This window comes from Pinus tabuliformis, chromosome 6 (assembly GCF_031772625.1).
Source record: "Pinus tabuliformis cultivar Carrire ecotype Pingquan chromosome 6, CPIR1, whole genome shotgun sequence".
Classification (NCBI taxonomy): Eukaryota; Viridiplantae; Streptophyta; class Pinopsida; order Pinales; family Pinaceae; genus Pinus; species Pinus tabuliformis.
Window position 1 is genome coordinate 175,139,451 of NC_142292.1, and position 20,427 is coordinate 175,159,877.

The window sequence follows — 20,427 nt, forward strand, 5'->3', positions numbered from 1 at the left end:
AGATCAGCCCTAATAAAACAGGAAACAATAAAAACACGAAATAAAGGAAATACCTACGCTGAGGACCTGAGCAGAGTGAGAAAGTTCGTTCTCTCCCTAAGATGAGAGATTGACCCTTTGGTTAATATAGATCGTGTCTTGCACCTCATTATCCTCCCTTGCAACGACGCCAAAAAGTTGGTGTCCAAGTATGAACAATTTATCCACCCCTTTTCCTACATTAATGTATCAATCCAGGTGCGTATTCTTTTCAAGGAAACACGCAAGGTATATGCAGGGGCAAGGTTACAATCTGTCATCGACCAAGGGTTCGTGATCACCAATCAAAGCATTGTTGAAATAGAAATAAAAACTCAACAGCAGAACTTAAAAAGGTATTCACAGTTACCTAAGGAATCTGCGATAAACACGCAACACCTGATCAGAAGAGCAGGGCCAGCTCTCTGATCAGGGCTGCGTTACTCACAACGAATGATAGATCAGCAAAAAGGCTTGTATCTTATTAATCTAAATAATGTTGTTACAATGCAATGCAGGGTCTGACTAACTTTTGATACAGGAATGACCTCTCTTTTATACAGTACAAAGGAGAATAACATCTCTCCCCAAAACCTAGAAACTATATTCCCAAAGATATACATCAATTCCATCACAGCATTAGCACTGAGAGAACAAGAATAGGAATGATTCAAAAATGGCTTGGGAACAGCTACAAATCAATTATGTTGTTTCGTCGTGGTCGATCAGCTACTATGAATTGCGGAACTACTGCGATATGCCATGCGGTCAACACCTGCGCTCCATAATTGGTAGTCGTAACATGTCTTAGTGGTTCACATAGGTAAAACCCTCATGACTCTACTCCATTAATTAAATATCCCAAGAGACGATAAAGGGGGAATTACCTCATAGTTTTACACAGTAAATATATGCGAACGGATACAAAAGGGATGAAAAGAGGAGTGGAAATGCAGGGAAAAGATAGGCCAATTTGGTGCCCAACAGCAGCTAGAGAAAGACATTTCTTCTCAGATTCAGAGCTAGTCGAGGAATGTGGGCAGTGGATTTCGGACACTAGCCACACTTAAAAGAGTAGTATTTTTTCATTATTTGTTATTGGAAAATGGAAACCTTGATAGGAAGTATTCTTATGGAAAAACGAGATGATAGGTATAATGTTTTTGCTAGCCTTGATGATGTGAAAAGAGAATAGTGGAACTTGTGGTTCTATGTGGAGAGGATGGACACTTTCATTGCTCAAATTGAGTGTCATATTCCATGCACTAGCACAACGTCTACGCCTCTAGGATCTAGTGCGAGAGATTAAACACGTGTCACATCTTCTGATTCATAATTGTTAATTGTTGGTTGGTATCACTTCTTATGATTCATAATTGTTATATGTTGGTTGATATAACTTCTTTTGATTCATAATTGTTAAATTTTGGTTGATAGTCTTTTGTGGTATGATGACTCCATAAACACTCCAGTGCAGATTTTACAATTTTTGTAGTTTTAGAGTAACAACTCTATTGACAGATGGTCAAAATTATATAAATTCCCAATAGGCAGGTTGCTCTATAACTCTATTGGCAAATGGGCAAAATTATATAATTTCCAATTCAGCATATTGCTCTATAACTCTATTAGGAGATGGGCAAAACTATATAGTTTCACATTCAATAAATTGCTCTAAAAAATACTAGTAGTAATGATAGTAGATAGTAGAACTATGCACTGAAACTTTGATTTTGTTAAGCAATACAATCTTACTCTTTATTTATTTATATATATATATATATAACACCATTATCAATTAATTATTTTTTGTGATTAAATATTAACTTCCAAACTGTATCAAACTCCCGATCACTGTACAATTGTTCTAGTTTGAAAAAGTAAAACATGTTATATGAAAGCAGACTTTTTCATTCTTAAAAGACAATCTAAAACAAACTCCGGATCATTGTACAATTTTTTTAGTTTGAAAAAGTAAAACACGTTATATGAAACCAAACATTTTCTATTTTTGAATGTGGAAAGAAAATACGCAACTGACCATATCCTCCCGACAGACATATATATATATATATATTTCACAAAACATAACTATAGACTCTAGACTCTAACTAACCAGAACTCTGACACAGTCGTATGCGGCAGAGGGGATTCGGTGGGTGGACCTGCAACACCGGGTCATTTACCATAGTTATAAAAGGGAGCAACGCTCTCCATTCATAATCAAATTCAGTCCATCTCTATTTATTTTCGAATAGAAGAAAAGAAAAATAGTGAGTTACAGCCATGGAATCCTTTCCGGCGTTAGCAGTTGCAGTACTAGTGATCTTATCATACGCGAATAGTATTGTTATTGTGCGTGCAAGTGATCCAGATCCTTTACAAGACATTTGCGTTGCTGATATGCAAAGCAATGGTAATGTTTCCATGTTGTAATTATGTATGTCTTGTGCGTTTGCGAATGTCTGCTAGCTGATCATGGGTGAATAACATTTTATATATATTTTGAATTGTGCAGTTATTGTGAACGGGTTTCCATGTAAGAATGCGATGACGGTCACAGCAGACGACTTCCGGTTGAGGGGCCTAGATAAACCAGGAGATACCAGTAACCAGTTGGGATTCGTTGTAACGCCAGCTTTTGTAACGCAGCTACCAGGCTTAAACACCTTGGGAATTTCGTTGGTCCGCCTTGATTTCGCTGCTCCTCTCGGCCTCAACCCTCCTCACACACATCCGCGGGCCACCGAAATCTTGGTGGTGATCGAGGGTACTCTCTTGGTTGGCTTTATCACCACTAACAACACTCTGTTCTCCACAACGCTGGAGAAGGGAGACGTGTTTGTGTTCCCTCGAGGTCTTGTGCATTTCCAACAGAACATTTGCCCTGTCAACGCAGTGGCCTTCTCTGGACTGAACAGCCAGAATCCAGGAACTCAGCAGGTTGCGCCGGCCTTGTTCGGAGCCTCTCCTCCTGTTTCTGCCTCTGTGCTCGCCAGAGCTTTCCAGATCGATGACAAGCTCGTCCATATTATCCAAAGCAGGTTCACATCCTCATGATCTTGCGATGCTGTCATAATACTATTCGCTCTTTCCTTCCTTCAATTGAGGTGGTATTTATATACCAACCTCCCGATGTTGTTATCTGAGAGAGGTAATTATAATAGCAGACGCTGCGTTTAATTATAATATAAATAAAAGTTCAATATTTCAAATCTGACGCTGCGTTTGATACACGATTGACAAAGACTTGGAAATACATATCAGTGTTAATTTGGATTATGAAATTTCTCATGTTAATCAATATTCAACTGTTCAGAGGAAGAAGTCGTCCACCATTCTCACAACATCCTTCTTTTAAAAATGTAGTCTACTCAAAACTGCAGGAACGGCTTTGATACACCGCCTAAATTACCAAGAACTACATAGATTATAGAAAAAATTGAACAAAAGATCAAGTAATAAACATCACTCACACAGGATTTTTCCACAATTCCACGATCATGTACAAAATATTGAACGAGCAATAGAATTCATTCTTCTTGGACGGCCTCTTGCCATTCTCATATTCACTTCGCTATCACTCAGATTAAAGTAATTTCATATATATCGTCAAGATTAAAGTAAATCATACTAAATAATTAATTTATAACTTTATTATTAATAATTATAATATGGAATATAATTTTCAATCGTGGAAATTCTTAATTGGTAAAACAAATGACTAAAAAACCGTAACTCTTTTCATGTTCAAAATATTTATATTTTATTTTAATTTATTTTTATAACATTTTAAAAACCAAATTAAAAAAAAAAACAAAAACAAAAACATAACTACCTTTAACATAAATCTTAACCCTCTATCTTTATTATTATTAAAAATATTCCATGGAAATTTTGTACAAGTTAAATTTCTATTGTTCACCTATCTGTTTTACATGTATAATGAAAAGGTAACTTGACCACAAGATTGGTCAATTGTAACTTAACTATGATTTGAGCAATCAAAATGGGCCCATAAATCATACTTTGGTTGTATTAAGTGGGATTAATGATAGTTTAGGACATCTTTGCCTAAAATCAAATAAATTTCCAATAATAGATGCCTCCTTATGTATGAGGGTGGAAGCATATCATGTACCCAAAATACATCACCATTTCTTTACCTTTGCATGGTTCCACTTAAAATAAAATGTGCCACATTAAAATAAAAATCCTTCATTAAGAACTGAATTTTCAGTTTCCCTTACATAAAGAACAAACTCATAGATATGATGAACATAATGGATTTACTCATATATAACACTAAAATTTACTTTTCCTTAAGTGAATTCCGTTAAGTGGTGGATGTGGTTATGGCTCATAGTGGCGACTAGCGCAACACATTCTTTTCTCAATATATTGGTGGCACTGCAAGCCATTGACAACCATTGTCGACTATTTCTAGTGATAGTTCTCCTCTTACAGATGATTGCACTCCGAACAACATGCCCCTGTAGATTCCACTCAACATATCAATTGAAGCTGTAGATATAGATAAAATAGCACACAGCAGAAACATTCTATATTATTACATCAAGGAAATTACACACATATTTGTACAAGCAATAGTCTCAAGATAGGAATTCTATCTTAGACGTACAGTAGTGTGGTTGAGAGATTCTCTCAACCACACACTAAACTAGGAGAAACTATATTCTAGCTAATTCCTATTATGTAGGAACAAACTCCTCAAATGGAGAATTACAACCATAGACAAGTAGGAATTAATTATTTCTAACTCCCCCCCTTAATGACTATTTGTCATGATAGTCAAATCCACCACCATCGGGCGAATTACATGTGCAGAACTTCCAAAAACAAAGAGAGATCAGTGCCTTTCTAAGCCAAATATTCATGTCCAAATAACAATCGCAAACAGTTGCGCTGATTGCGCCTTTCGACGCAACTGTCAGATAGAAAAGTGCGCCGACCCTCTTATGCTCAGACACACCAATATCTGAGACCATGAGCCAGGTGTTACTGCAGTCCACCTGCTCCTACGAGCACAAAGCTCCTGTGTACACGTTAGCCACTCAGGCAATATGCCACCACCGGGCAAGTCCGATCTGCCACCATCGGGCAAATCCGGAACTTAACTATGCCACCTTCAGGAAAGTCCGATCTGCCACCACCGGGCAAATCCGGAACTTAAATGTGCCACCTCTAGGCAAGTTCGATCTGCCACCACTGGGCAAATCCAGAACTTAAATGTGCCACCTCCGGGAAAATCCTGTAGCCACTAAGGCTCTATGGATGGTTCCTGGCTCACCACCAACCAGCCACAAAGGCAATCCATTACAAAGTGGTTTTAAGATCACCACAAACTTTCAAATACCTTTTACATTTCATTCAACATTTTGGAGTTTCTGGGTACATACAATGACCATTACAACAACTGGACTTGCTTATAACATGTTAGGGAGTCTATTCCACAAACCACACTAACTTAAACAAACATCTACTTTGTTGTCCACCATAAACGTTGTCGTTGCTCCTTTACCTCATCTGTGAGGGGTCCACTGATAAAGAAACCAGAACATATAGGCACTCACAGCCACACGAAGAGAACACAATTTTCCCTTCAAGAATAGTAATCCAGGACTCCACGGTCCAATCCTCCACATTTCAGTATCCAATTCTCCTGGCATCGCAACACAATGCCACTTCCCCTACTCACAGTGTCAAGGCTAGTCACTGTTTTCAAGCATACTGCTTCATGCTCACTAACAATCTGCAACACGATCTCGATCATCCTCCAATCTCTGATGTAGCTCCAATTGATGTCATTTTCACTGTCATGTGTTCAACAACCCCTGCAAATTTTCTTAGTGTTGGAATGACCAGTTCCAACACACTCAGCATTGTGACAATAGTTGGTCATACTAATGTCACTTAAATTACAACTAGTTTTATTGTCATGACAGTTAATCAATATATTGCAACATCATCAGAGAATTAAAAAAAATACATTTAGACAATAGCATAAACTTCTCTATATATCGAGCAGCTCCATTTTCTCCTGTAGGCAGCACAGGATGACTAACCAGACTGCTTAATACAACTGACTTTCCAGCACCAACATTGCCGAGAGGCACAACGTTGAGGAAAGTAAAATTCTTCGTTGACAACTCCTCTGCTTCCAGCAGGGCAACGATCTACTGCAGAGATTCTGAAAGTTGAACCAAATTCTTCATGGCTTCCATGGAATTCAACGAATTTTCCACTTTGATGGATCTGCAGCTCCTCCTATGGACTGATCTCTCCAAAGGCACTCGACAACCATAAGCCTCAGCTCACACCAGTCGATGCTCCGTATCCCAACAATGCTTACGGATAAAATCGCTCTGGTGCACCCAGCTCACTTATACGGAAATCTACACGCTGTGGCAGCTCCATATGAGGGACGAACTAGAGCGCTACTTTGAACGCTTCACAAGGCACAGCAAAGACATCTTTGCTCCTCACTGGCACTGATCCGACGAATCTGACAACTCTGTTCCTAGTTCACTTTGAATTTAAGGCAGACTCACAACCACGACTGTCCACGCTCGCCACATGCAGTTGAGCTCTCCAGCCCTCGGACGAACTTCAAACAACCTTAGTCAACCAGCATGCAGTGCTCCACAACACCAACATGCAGTCCTCCATAGCAAGCAGAAAATCGGCCTCAATCAAACAACAACTGCAATACAACTGGTCATCACGGCATCGCTGTTGGAATACACATCCGCCCAGGCTCCAGCAAGAACTTCAAGAATTCTGCCACTCTACAGCAACACAGTCAACATAAGATTTCTAAAATAGTGGAAACACTCTCCACAGTTCACCAAACTCTGCACCAGCGCATCTCACAATTTCAATTCAACATGAATCACATCCTGCATTAGATCACATAACGCCTATGATCCAATATCTTTAACGAGCTCATAATGATCGTCATCATGCATGATTGGCATAATATCATCCTTCAGCCCAAATTCCCTTGTCCAAACACCCTTGTCCTCTGTTTCTTTGCTCACACCTCCTCATAGCACACTGGCTCAGATCTGGCCGCAATTACAGTCTTCACGCCTCTTCAAAGCCACAGATGATTGTTCTATGAACAGAATAGCCGAGCTTGCCTCCACCTCCACTCCAAGAGCTGCAAGACAGCTCTGGCAATGTGCGCCTATGGATGGCTGGTCACTCTCATCAAAGAATGCATTTTCCTCGTGCCTCTCAAAGGCCTGACAAAGAAGAAAGAACCCTACTACTGCTGCTCCACCTCCTCTGTTGCATAAACCTCCTTGGGTAATAGCAAACTCGGGCCACATCAAAGAAAAAATGAAAGAAGCCCGCACTCGCACTCTGATCCCTCACACAACCCATGCGGATCATCTACAAAGTATGATCCACTTGAAGATCAGCCTGTACAGCGATAGAGCCGCAGATTTGATCACAAATCTTAGGGATCGATCGCCACAACCACCGTTTCTCTTCAATATACAACTATGTGCTACATAGAGGTCTTCTCCGCAGGCTGCGTCTCTCATTCCAGCAGCTCAACGCCAACAAGGAAAAAAAAATATCTATTAGCAGCCACGCATGACTGCATACATGCAGACCTCTGGCTTTGAAGACGCCGCAAATCCAGCAACAGATCTCGGTTCTTCTGATTCACTTAATCCGCCAATATGTTGATCTTCTTTCCTTCGCTCTATAAAGACGCCCGCAGGCTACCACCAATCCGACACAACACAAATTCAACAACACCTGATTTGTTTGGTAGATCAAATCACTCCACCACTAAAGAAGATTAACTCACTCAATCGATAGCAGATCCACGGAGCGGTTAAACTGCACCTCCTCCTTCACGGTGAAGTGCTCCAACAAAGAGGGTGTCGACCTTCAATCCATCAGAACCCGACAGATCCACCTTGTTGCGACCTCGTCCACGCATACAAGAGACAACGCCTCCATGGTAAACACAGTGAGATCAACTCGACGATCAACATAGGTTCGATCTACTCGCGTTTCTGTGACAGAAATTGCATTCCTGCTAATGGAAATTATTCCTCCTGCCATCTGCCATGGTCGATTATTTGGGGAAAAGATAAATAAATAAAAAATCACTCGGACTTTCCGATCACCATATGTAGTCTTCCATCCAATCCACTGACAGATCGAACCACCCCACAAGTGATCCACTCAGCCTACGATCTGCAGTCCGTCGGCTCGGTTGCCCTGATCAACCGATCTGCTGCCACACTGCTCGGATCTCACTCTCCGATTGGCAGACACACCAAGGCTACCGATCTTGGAGGTTCTACCAGTATCAACACCACAACCTGCATCAATCGAAGGCACCAGGCACCTGCAGGGATCTTACTCTCTTACAGTGCACCACCGACCACACTCCTTGCAGCGCTAACACACATAGTGAGAGAGCATCCACGCTTCCACTGCATAGATCCATTGTCAAGGCCACTGCAATAAGCATGACGATTGGAGCAATGGATACCTACGCCAACACAACGAAATTGGCTATGGAAACGGAGTTTACAACGTCCTTTATACGTCGGACTAGGGCAGCAACGTGCTTAACACGATTTCAAATAGCCGCTCAAGCACTTGAACAGACCACAAAAAAAAATTGATGGACACACAACATATACTAAACTCTTTATTTTCCCTCAGCCCAGGAGGGGCCGAGGCCTAGGCCCTTACGGGCTCTGAAGCTCTGATACCAAGATAAAATAGCACACAGCAGAAAAATTCTATATTATTACATCAAGGAAATTACACACATATTTGTACAAGCAATAGTCTCAAGATAGGAATTCTATCTTAGACGTACAGTAGTGTGGTTGAGAGATTCTCTCAACCACACACTAAACTAGGAGAAACTATATTCTAGCTAATTCCTATTATGTAGGAACAAACTCCTCAAATGGAGAATTACAACCATAGACAAGTAGGAATTAATTATTTCTAACTGATATTACCAAGATCAATAACTTTTCCTTGCGTGAAAAAATGGTGACGCGTGAATAGTGGTAGCTACACATTTCCCTTTATGCAACAATGGTGGCTCAAGAATCCAAAATGGATTCACCGTATACTTTACAATGTTCACCAAATGCAGATGACATTGTAAGACTAAATATTTTTCTTTTTTTTTGCATTATATGACTACGCATTTTCGTCAATGACTGTACACCATATTTCTACTAATTTTACCTTTCATTTATTTCTTTTAACATAATCTATTACACCAGCCAATTTAATCAATAAATTTAATTCTTTATTTTTATCAGAAAATTATTTAACTCAAATTCCATATCTTGTATTTTCAATTTCATATATGTGTGCATATGCTAAATTCTATATTAATTGTGATTCAAACTCATTAATATATAATCACAATGATTGTGAAGCAACAGACTTGATAATAGAATTATCCAGAGATATCAACGACATTTTAAGTGGTAGACCGAAGGTGAAGGGTAAGTTTTTGAGTGTGAAGAAAACAATAAGATTTTTCAATTTCCAATCTAATCCATTTACTAATATAAAACAAGGCTTTGCATGAAGCCTTTATTAGATTTTTATGTAGTTCATATTAGTCTATGGCACATGTTAAATTCAATCCAGTATTTTTAATTATACAGGAAGATGTGGACATTTAAATTGGACTTGTCATGTTGAAACAAAAATTAAAACAATAAATATAATAACTTTTAATTTTTAAAAACATGGATAACAAGAACCATTGGTGATGTTATGGTTCTTTTTCTTATGTTTTTTTTGCATGCAACATATCAAGGGTGGACCATTTGAAACTTTTCCTAAATAATTTGAAAAAAATAAAATATATTTAATTGTACCGTGTGCTAGCGAAACATTATTTATAGAATTAAATTTTATTTAGAATTATTACACATTATTTTAAAATGCATCTAATTTTAGAAGCAATGAACTATATTAGATAATGACTTTTTAAATTGAACTTCTAACATGTAATTTGACTTCATTTATAAAATAAAAGTAGAACATAATTACTAGTGTACAAATAAATCTAAAACAATAAAACAAAAATGATATAATATTTATAGATAATTTAGTGACAAATAACTAGAATTTTATAAAAAATAAATTATCAATAAAAACTAATATCAAAGTTATTTTTTTGGTTGTTGTTGTTCTTGTTTCCCGTAGGCAGCCCTTGGCTGCAAAAACTACGCCAGGAAACCAACTCAACTAGCCTTTAGGTTCAAGCTAGCCCTTGAACCAGAGGGGGCTCCCTCAATTGTTATGACATTGTGTTTAACATTGTTCACTTGTCACTGAACAACATCCTTTGTAGCACAATGGCCAGATTTATGGTTTTAATGGGGATGGTTGGCGATCAATGATAATCCCTAATAATGATTAAAGGCCTCTCTCACAGGGTCCCTTCTGAAAGTGTCAGTTTCTAGCCTGACAGAATGACTTAGTTTTTTCAAGAACTATGGTAGAAAAATGTAAGGGGATTCCTAATAATTGAGCAGTCAGACTGACTACTTAACAACTGGGGAAATTTAGATGCGTGTAGAAGATTTCTATAGCCCAACAAAAACATATTCAAAGGTAACAAAAGGCCAAAGTGAAACCGATTCCAAGAGGAGCTATTTCAGATAGATAGTCTAATAAGCTAATCTCTTTTAATGGCTATCAGAAAACATAAAGAAAAAACCAGTCAAAGAGGACTTATCTTGGACAAACAGTCCAATAAGCTAATCTCTTTCTAAAGGTTTTGATTTTGCACGGAATTACAGAGAGATTAAGACTTAATCTACCTTACTCAGACCTTCCTACGATTGTTTTGAACATATGTAGAAACAAGTTATGAAAACACTATAAAGACATATGAGAAACACAAAATTATGTCATAACTGCAGCCGGAAGGATTTCATTAGAATTCTACAAGAGAAGCTATTACATAGTTTAAGAGCCTTGGCATCAAAAGCCAACCCATATTACTTCAATTGATGAAGTATTTATACAATTTCCTCACAAAATATATTGATAAAAATATCAAGAGCTATTACAAATATCTGAAAATTGTATTACAAAAATAGAACACAAATAAAGGTAACTAAAACTATTTGAAGAGTTCTAGTACTATCCTTGAGGATTTTTTTGCTAAAGAAGAGAAATTTGAATTTGGTTGCAACTCATATTTGATGAGGTGGCCTCGATGTCACTAACTGTCTTTGAGCTTTTTCCTCTCGAAATTCTGAAAAATAGGGTCATGTAATACCTTTGTGTCTCCCAAAACATAATAGATGTTAGAAACGTGAGGCAGGTTTTTTTAAATGATTATGTTAGCAACAAAAACCTCTTTCATGTTTTTGAAAATTTATTCCCCCCTACTCGGAAACCGCATTTGAAAACCCTGGATAAAATAAGGAAACTTCTGGAAAACATGCCTGCAAAGATTCATCCAAATATCCCAAACCATAACCTCTGTTAATCTGAGTTAAAAAACCTCCTCCAGTTTCCCAAGATTCATCTTTGTTTAGCCACCATATTCTCTGCAAAAAGGTGACTAAAACATGAAATTTTTGGAAAACATGCCTTCAAAGATGTAAGTGTATCTCCAAAACCATAACAACGGTTAGAAAAATAAGAGTGGGTTTTGTACATGAGGATGTTATAAACAAAAACCTCTTTCCATTTTTGAAAAATTCATTTTCGGTTGTTTTTAAACCATGTTTGAATTTACTTTATTATATCATTCAATCATGTTTAAATGCATGATTAACTAAATCAACCTGATAATGAGACTTAAATTTACATTTTGAGGGTGCATTTTACTCTTGCAGACCAATTTATTATTTCTAAACTACTAAAACCTATTATATCAACAAACTTAAATGATCAAAACTAATCATGTTACAACATTGGCTCCAATGGGGACTGCTTCCCCCTGTGGGATGCAGAGAACTAGTAGACCGGTTGCCTTTAGTGTTGGGCATGGAGTCATACCATAAAACCACCAACCACTAATTTTCCATCTTATATCGAAATATAATGAATCTCCATGGATCAGTGTTTTCATTTGAATACTCTGCTACTGCACACTACACACTACAACCTACAACTGTGAAATGCAACCATATTCCTACACTAATTCAGATACTCTTTCATACTGAAATCTGAAAACTGAAAATTTCTAAAGACTGAAAATATAACTTGATCTATCATATACTCTTCAAATCACACCACTCATAAACATCGAACACGTTGATCTACTACATATTGAAACTCAAAATATCTATTTAATCCCCACACCTCTATCTAACTGAACTGAAAAAATTTACACTATTAGGTGTAATCCGCTTTCCAATGTAACCAAGTGCGAAGTGGATTTATTGACAAACCATGTTGCGAGGAGCTGAAAATCTGAAGAATATATACAATATGAACATAAAATCCCATGGAAAATTTACACTCATAGGTGTAGTTTAAAAGTTGCATCCTCTGTAGACATTTTAAATTTTTTACCATGGCTGAGAGGGAGAGACATATACTACTGATTGAAAGTATCAATGAACCTTGCATAGCAGTAAAGGCAGCTGAAATTTCGAAACAATGGGATTGGTCACCCAGTGGAATCGCCATATGACAAAGTGGAGTCATATGAAAAGAATAGATCTAATCTTTATCATTCCCCGGAGAAATATATATTCGTTACTTCGCTCCCCGGCAATGGCGCCATATTTTGTACCTGTTTCCCATAGGCAGTCCTTGGATGCAAAAACTATGCCAGGAAACCAACCCAACTAGCCTTTAGGTTCAAGCTAGCCCTTGAAACAGAGGGGGCTCCATCAGTTTTTACGAGGCTTTGTTTAACGTTGTTCACCTGTCACTGAACAAAAGCCTTTGAAGCACAATGGCCAGATTTATGGTTTTATTGGGGATGGTTGGTGATCAATGATAATCCCTAATCATGATTAAAGGCCTCTCTCACAGGGTCCCTTCTGAAAGTGTCAACTTCGAGCCTGACATAATGACTTAGATTTTTCAAGAATTATGGTAGAAGAATGTAAGGGGATTCCTAATAATTGAGCAGTCAGACTGACTACTTAATAACTAGGGAAATTTAGATGTGTGTAGAAGATTTTCTGATTCGGACTCTTTCCTGTATAAAGATTTCTTGCGGCCTGCTGATTTTGCTGATGGGTTAGGTTCTGTGGGAGGATATAACACTAGGTTCTTAGTGTTTTGCCCATTTGAAATGATCATATGTCCAAACCAACACCCAATATAAGCATCTACGGTTGCCAGCCAAGGCCTTCCCAGAATTAGGGGATGGCCTCCAGCTGGAGATTGCATTTGGAGTACTAGGAAGTCCACAGGGTAGTGCCATGAATCAACCGAAATCGTGATATCTTCTAACTTCCCCACCGGTTTCACTGTAGATCGATTTGCCAATTATAACAATGTAGGTGTGTGTTTCAAGTTACGGAGACCTAATGCACGCATGGTTTCAGCAGTGATGACATTTATGGCGGCACCCAAATCTACCAGTACATTTGGAATTTCTACCCCATTAATTTGTACGGTTAAAATTGGGTTCCCGGGATCCCCATACTTTACAGGCATGGACCTTTCCATCATGAAATCTAATAGCTTCCCCATTACATGAATGGTGAACGGGTCTCTTGATTTATTTTTAGGCTTCTTAGCACAATATTCCCTAAGATTTTTTGCATATATAGGTACATCCCTCATAGCTTGCAATAGGGGGATCTTAACGAATAAATTATGTAACTCCCCTAAGAGGTCAAACTCGGCTTGAGGGGTTGGTTTACTCACAACCAACCTTTCTCGATAGGGCGGTTCAACTTGGTGCTTTTGAGTAACTGGTAGTTGAGGAGGTGTATAATTTTTGTTGACTCAGTTTGGTTCCTCTTCAACCATTTTTGGTTCCTTTTCCTTACTGTCAATCTGTTCAATGATAACTGGTGAGGGTTGAGCATCTACTGTCTGCCTAGATCGTAAATTCATCTCATAGAATTATGCAGTAGAGATGCTATATGAAGGTAGGTTGAGGGTGTCAGCTTGCTGGGGCCCTTTATTATTAGGATTCAGATTGGGTTGGATAGGGAGTTGGGGACGAACAAGTTGATTACCAAGAGGCACATTAGAGGGCAACTGAAGTTGTTGTTGTGGCATTGACTGGGGAAACTGACCAAGAAGAGAAGGTCCCCGCCAGTTCGGAGCCCATGAGGAACTTGAACTGGCTTGAGAAGCCCACTACTGCCAAGGTGGAAACTGGTATTGGGGCCACGTGGGCGGATAAGGCATGGTCTGGGGACCCATATTAAAATTGATAAAGTATTGAGATGGATCAGGAAACATACCTTGATTTCCCATTGACGGTCGAGGTTGCCATGGCTTTTTAGGTCCCATAAAGTACAGCTGCTCCATCTCTTCGCCTGTCCCTTGAAAAACTGCTTTTAGTCCTGGCAAGGATGGGCATGAACTTGTCACAAGATTCATCTCACAGATTTCACATTCTTCTACGGAGTTTAATGGACATTCCCTCTGTGGGTGTTTCTTCCTACATGTTGGGAAAAATACGGCCATAGTTCTTTCCAATTCCAATTGTTTCTGTTTTACCTATAGCATGTCTATCTGTTCAGACAAAGTACTCAGGATATCAGTCCTCAGGTTGTCAAACAAATTCCCAATTTTTGCTTTTGTAACACCTCCACCAAATACTTTTGTTGATCGAATCCCTTGTTTATTCCTTGCAACTCCTCTTGAGCATTGGATACACAACTCACAGATGGTATCAAATTTCTCCTTTGGTATATCTCCCTTTCCGACTATATTCAACAATTCCAAGGAGTCTTCTCAGAAAGCTCGGAGAAGGATAGTTTTCAAAATTTCCTTATCCAGGTCAGAGTGACCTGATCTCTGCAATTTGTATTTAAAGCATTCCACACAGTCTTCGATATTTTCGTCCTCTTTCTGTGTCAAATCACTTCTTTAATATCCTGTGATTTACAGTAGTCTTGGTACTTCTCCAAGAAAGCAGTTCTCATCTCCTCCCATGCGGTGATAGACCTTCCCCCAAGACCCATAAACCACTGCAGGGTTGTCCCTTTTAGCGTAGCAGGAAAGTTTTTCAATTTCTGAGCATTCGTTATGTAATCATACCCTCGACACACAAAGTCAAATTCGAACAAAAACATGTCAGGGTCTTCTGAAGTAAGCCCATGGAAACTGGGTAAAGCTGTTAAAGGAATGGGCTTTGTTGGTGTGCTAGTCCCTAAATCCCCAATTGGGAAGTCAATAGTAGAGGTTGTAGGTGCCATTAATATCTTCCAATACTCTCTTGGGATTTCAGCAGGCTCCACAGGAAGGGCTTTTATCAAAGGGGTTCGAGTTGCCTTAACAACACTCCCTCTATCCTTTGGTGATAGAAATGTCTCTACAATATCTTCCTCCCAGCCACAGTCGCTGGATCCTTCAAATCTCCTCTCTGCAACTCCTTCTTCCCTACTGGGATGGATCGTTCCTTTGGACGCTTTACTTGCAACTTCTTCTTCTTATGTTAAAAGCAATGAGATCCCCTTAACATGTGTAATGTTGCTTATCTCCCCGACTGCTGGAAGGGTCTGTTGTATCGAATCAGTAGGGGGTGTTGTGAATAGCACTGGTTGTTCTACAGATTTTCCCTCAAATTTTGTCTATGCACATGGCCTCAAGGTTGCACGGGAAGACGCCTTTGACTCAACTTTTGCAATGATTTGTTGGATATAAGTGTTCCTTCCCAAATCCTGTCCTCCCTTATTTGGGGCTCTCCCTCTGCCCCTTTTATTTGGCTCTTTGTTCATACAATTTGGTGTGGTGACAAATGTTGCGATCAAACCACAATGCTCAAGGCCTGGAGTAGGCTGTCAAAAGACCATTCCCTCCCCAGGACGAGAGATCACGTTAAAAAGAGGGCAGTTAACGAAAAAAAAAAGAAAAGAAAACAGGAACCTAGGGTTCAGGGCCTGGGGGAGGGCGTCAAAAGACTCCTCCCTCCCTGGGACAAGAACCCAACCAAGAAAATAACACACACACACGAGAAAACCTAACACTTCAAGACTTGAAGTAGGGCGTCAGAGGACCCCTCCCTCCCCAGAGCGAGAGACTGGTTTTCTCGAAATTGAAAACACAAAAATGTAAGGGAAATCTAAGCTCAGAGCCTGGAGTAGGGCATCAGAGGACTCCTCCCTCCCCAGGGCAAGAGATCAGCCCTAATAAAACAGGAAACAATAAAAACACGAAATAAAGGAAATAGCTACGCTGAGGACCTGAGCAGAGTGAGAAAGCTCGGTCTCTCCCTAAGATGAGAGATTGACCCTCTAGTTAATACAGATCGTGTCTTGCACCTCATTAGCCTCCCTGGCAACGACGCCAAAAAGTTGGTGTCCAGGTATGAACAATTTATCCACCCCTTTTCCTACATTAATGTATCAATCCGAGTGCGTATTCTTTTGAAGGAAACACGCAAGGTATATGCAGGGGCAAGGTTACAATCTGTCATCGACCAAGGGTTCATGATCACCAATCAAGGCATTGTTGAAATAGAAATAAAAACTCAACTGCAGAACTTAAAAAGGTATTCACAGTTACCTAAGGAATCTGCAACAGCAAACAAGAAATAAACACAACAATAAACAATACACACAAAGCAAGGAAACACGCAACACCTGATCAGAAGAGCAGGCCCAGCTCTCTGATCACGGTTGAGTTACTCACAACGAACGATAGATCAACAAAAAGGCTTGTATCTTATTAGTCTGAATAATGTTGTTACAATACAATGCAGGGTCTGACTAAGTCTTGATACAGGAATGACTTGTCTTTTATACAGTACAAAGGAGAATAACATCTCTCCCAAAAACCTAGAAACTATATTCCCAAAGATATACATCAGTTCCATCACAACACTAGCACTGAGAGAGCAAGAATAAGAATGATTCAAAAATGGGTTGGGAACAACTACAAATCAATTATGTTGTTTCGTCGTGGTCGATCAGCTGCGGTGAATCATGGAACTGCTGCGATATGCTGTGCAGTCAACACCTGCGCTCCATAATCGGCGGTCATAACATGTGTTAGTGGTTCGCATAGGTAAAACCCTCATGACTCTACTCCATTAATTAAATATCCCAAGAGACGATAAAAGGGGGAATTACCTCATAGTTTTACACAGTAAATATATGCGAACGAATACAAAATTGTTGAAAAGAGGAGTGGAAATGCAGGGAAAAGATAGGCCAATTTGGTGCCCAACAACAGCTAGAGAAAGACATTTCTTCTCAGATTCAGAGCTAGTGGAGGAATGTGGGCAGTGGATTTCGGACACTAGCCACACTTAAAAGAGTAGTATTTTTTCATTAGTTGTTATTGGAAAAAGGAAACCTTGATAGGAAGTATTCTTATGGAAAAACGAGATGATAGGTATAATGTTTTTGCTAGCCTTGATGATGTGAAAAGAGAATAGTGGAACTTGTGGTTCTATGTGGAGAGGATGGACACTTTCATTGCTCAAATTGAGTGTCATATTCCATGCACTAGCACAACGTCTACACCTCTAGGATCTAGTGCGAGAGATTAAACACGTGTCACATCTTCTGATTCATAATTGTTAAATGTTGGTTGGTATCACTTCTTATGATTCATAATTGTTATATGTTGGTTGATATAACTTCTTTTGATTCATAATAATTAAATTTTGGTTGATAGTCTTTTGTGGTATGATGACTCCATAAACACTCCAGTGCAGATTTTACAGTTTTTGTAGTTTTAGAGTAACAACTCTATTGACAGATAGTCAAAATTATATAGTTTCCCAATAGGCAGGTTGCTCTATAACTCTACTGGCAAATGGGCAAAATTATAGAATTTCCCATTCGGCATATTGCTCTATAACTCTATTAGGAGATGGGCAAAACTATATAGTTTCACATTCAATAAATTGCTCTAAAAAGTACTAGTAATGGTAGTAAATAGTAGAACTATGCACTGAAACTTTGATTTTGTTAAGCAATACAATCTTACTCTTTATTTATATATATATATATATAGAACACCATTATCAATTAATTATTTTTTGTGATTAAATATTAACTTCCAAACTGTATCAAACTCCCGATCACTGTACAATTTTTTTAGTTTGAAAAGGTAAAACATGTTATATGAAAGCAGACTTTTTCATTCTTAAAAGACAATCTAAAACAAACTCCGGATCATTGTACAATTTTTTTTAGTTTGAAAAAGTAAAACACGTTATATGAAACCAAACATTTTCATTTTTAAAAGACAATCTAAAACAAATTAGATAAAGGTAGACATTTTCTATTTTTGAATGTCGAAAGAAAATACGCAACTGACCATATCCTCCCGACAGACATATCATATCTATATATATATATATATATTTCACAAAACATAACTATAGACTCTAGACTCTAACTAACCAGAACTCTGACACAGTCGTATGCGGCAGAGGGGATTCGGTGGGTGGACCTGCAACACCAGGTCATTTACCATAGTTATAAAAGGGAGCAACGCTCTCCATTCATAATCAAATTCAGTCCATCTCTATTTATTTTCGAATAGAAGAAAAGAAAAATAGTGAGTTACAGCCATGGAATCCTTTCCGGCGTTAGCAGTTGCAGTACTAGTGATCTTATCATACGCGAATAGTATTGTTATTGTGCGTGCAAGTGATCCAGATCCTTTACAAGACATTTGCGTTGCTGATATGCAAAGCAATGGTAATGTTTCCATGTTGTAATTATGTATGTCTTGTGCGTTTGCGAATGTCTGCTAGCTGATCATGGGTGAATAACATTTTATATATATTTTGAATTGTGCAGTTATTGTGAACGGGTTTCCATGTAAGAATGCGATGACGGTCACAGCAGACGACTTCCGGTTGAGGGGCCTAGATAAACCAGGAGATACCAGTAACCAGTTGGGATTCGTTGTAACGCCAGCTTTTGTAACGCAGCTACCAGGCTTAAACACCTTGGGAATTTCGTTGGTCCGCCTTGATTTCGCTGCTCCTCTCGGCCTCAACCCTCCTCACACACATCCGCGGGCCACCGAAATCTTGGTGGTGATCGAGGGTACTCTCTTGGTTGGCTTTATCACCACTAACAACACTCTGTTCTCCACAACGCTGGAGAAGGGAGACGTGTTTGTGTTCCCTCGAGGTCTTGTGCATTTCCAACAGAACATTGGCCCTGTCAACGCAGTGGCCTTCTCTGGACTGAACAGCCAGAATCCAGGAACTCAGCAGGTTGCGCCGGCCTTGTTCGGAGCCTCTCCTCCTGTTTCTGCCTCTGTGCTCGCCAGAGCTTTCCAGATCGATGACAAGCTCGTCCAAATTATCCAAAGCAGGTTCACATCCTCATGATCTTGATCCGATGCTGTCATAATGAATTTTACCCCTTTATGCTCCAATACATGAAAATTCATTAACATTTTCATTTTCTACATCATTCATGTTGTCTTCAACACTCACTGTTTCAACTTCTATGCAGACTTCATCAAAACCTGGTGTTTCAAACCTTGCTTCAAGGAACTTTAATTTTTCTTCAAATTTTGTTTCTTGTTCTATGTTATTTTCTTCATGATCTCATTTTACTAGAGTTGGAAGGTGATTTTCCTATTTACTTGCACACTCAAAATAAATGTTAATTTTATATGAGAAACATTTGTAGAACCATATTTATTTTGTTCTTTCTACTCAACAATGAGAGATTTCTCCTCTTCCTCTTCCTTCTCTACCTCTGGCATTACATCATAATATTTATTTTCCACTTCTTTACCAACCTTTGTTGCTGCAAATAGGTTGTCTTCCACTTGTCTTCCATACGAAAGTGGTCCTCTCTCACCAAATAACAACATATCAATGATATATTTATGTTGCATCATGTGCAACCACTCGTCACTAGTTAATTTTTCTTCATCAAAGTTAACATCAAAAATTTTGATTGTTGGATCCACCAAACCTCTTGTTGCTCCATTGGTAGCTTTAACTATGCCAAACTTAGGTGTTGGTGGTAACACTCCATTACCATCCACTTTCAAGTGGGATTCACTAAACTCTTCATCTTTCTATAAATCTATTGTTATATATCCAACTTCCTTTTCATTTTGAAGCACTGTTGCAGTAGTTTGTACAACACTACTATCTTCAACTTGATTACTCCTCCTTACACAAAAGATCCTCTCAAGGATATCCCAAGCCAACTTTATTGTCTTTGCATCTACAAGGAGGGGAAGAATGTTGCCATCAATGGATTAGTTTATGCATTTTATTGCCAA

The 20,427-nt window shown here is 38.8% G+C and overlaps 2 protein-coding genes across 2 annotated transcripts; both read left to right on the top strand.

Moving 5' to 3' along the window:
• Nucleotides 1–2,304: 2,304 nt before the first annotated feature.
• On the top strand, nt 2,305–3,078 carry LOC149258031 (germin-like protein 8-2). Its single transcript, XM_089397726.1, has 2 exons — nt 2,305–2,434; nt 2,537–3,078. The coding sequence occupies exons 1-2, from the start codon at nt 2,305–2,307 to the stop codon at nt 3,076–3,078; spliced, it is 672 nt and encodes a 223-aa protein (XP_089253852.1).
• A 15,661-nt stretch (nt 3,079–18,739) lies between these two features.
• Nucleotides 18,740–19,513, top strand: LOC149258032 (germin-like protein 8-2). The gene is made up of 2 exons (XM_089397760.1): nt 18,740–18,869; nt 18,972–19,513. Exons 1-2 carry the CDS (start codon nt 18,740–18,742, stop codon nt 19,511–19,513), a joined length of 672 nt encoding a protein of 223 aa, XP_089253886.1.
• The last annotated feature ends 914 nt before the right edge of the window (nt 19,514–20,427 follow it).

Coding starts and splice junctions, on each gene's coding strand:
- LOC149258032 (XM_089397760.1), top strand. CDS start 18,740: ATGGAATCCTTTCCGGCGTTAGCAGTTGCAGTACTAGTGATCTTATCA. Junction 18,870..18,971: donor TGCTGATATGCAAAGCAATG/GTAATGTTTCCA, acceptor TGAATTGTGCAG/TTATTGTGAACGGGTTTCCA.
- LOC149258031 (XM_089397726.1), top strand. CDS start 2,305: ATGGAATCCTTTCCGGCGTTAGCAGTTGCAGTACTAGTGATCTTATCA. Junction 2,435..2,536: donor TGCTGATATGCAAAGCAATG/GTAATGTTTCCA, acceptor TGAATTGTGCAG/TTATTGTGAACGGGTTTCCA.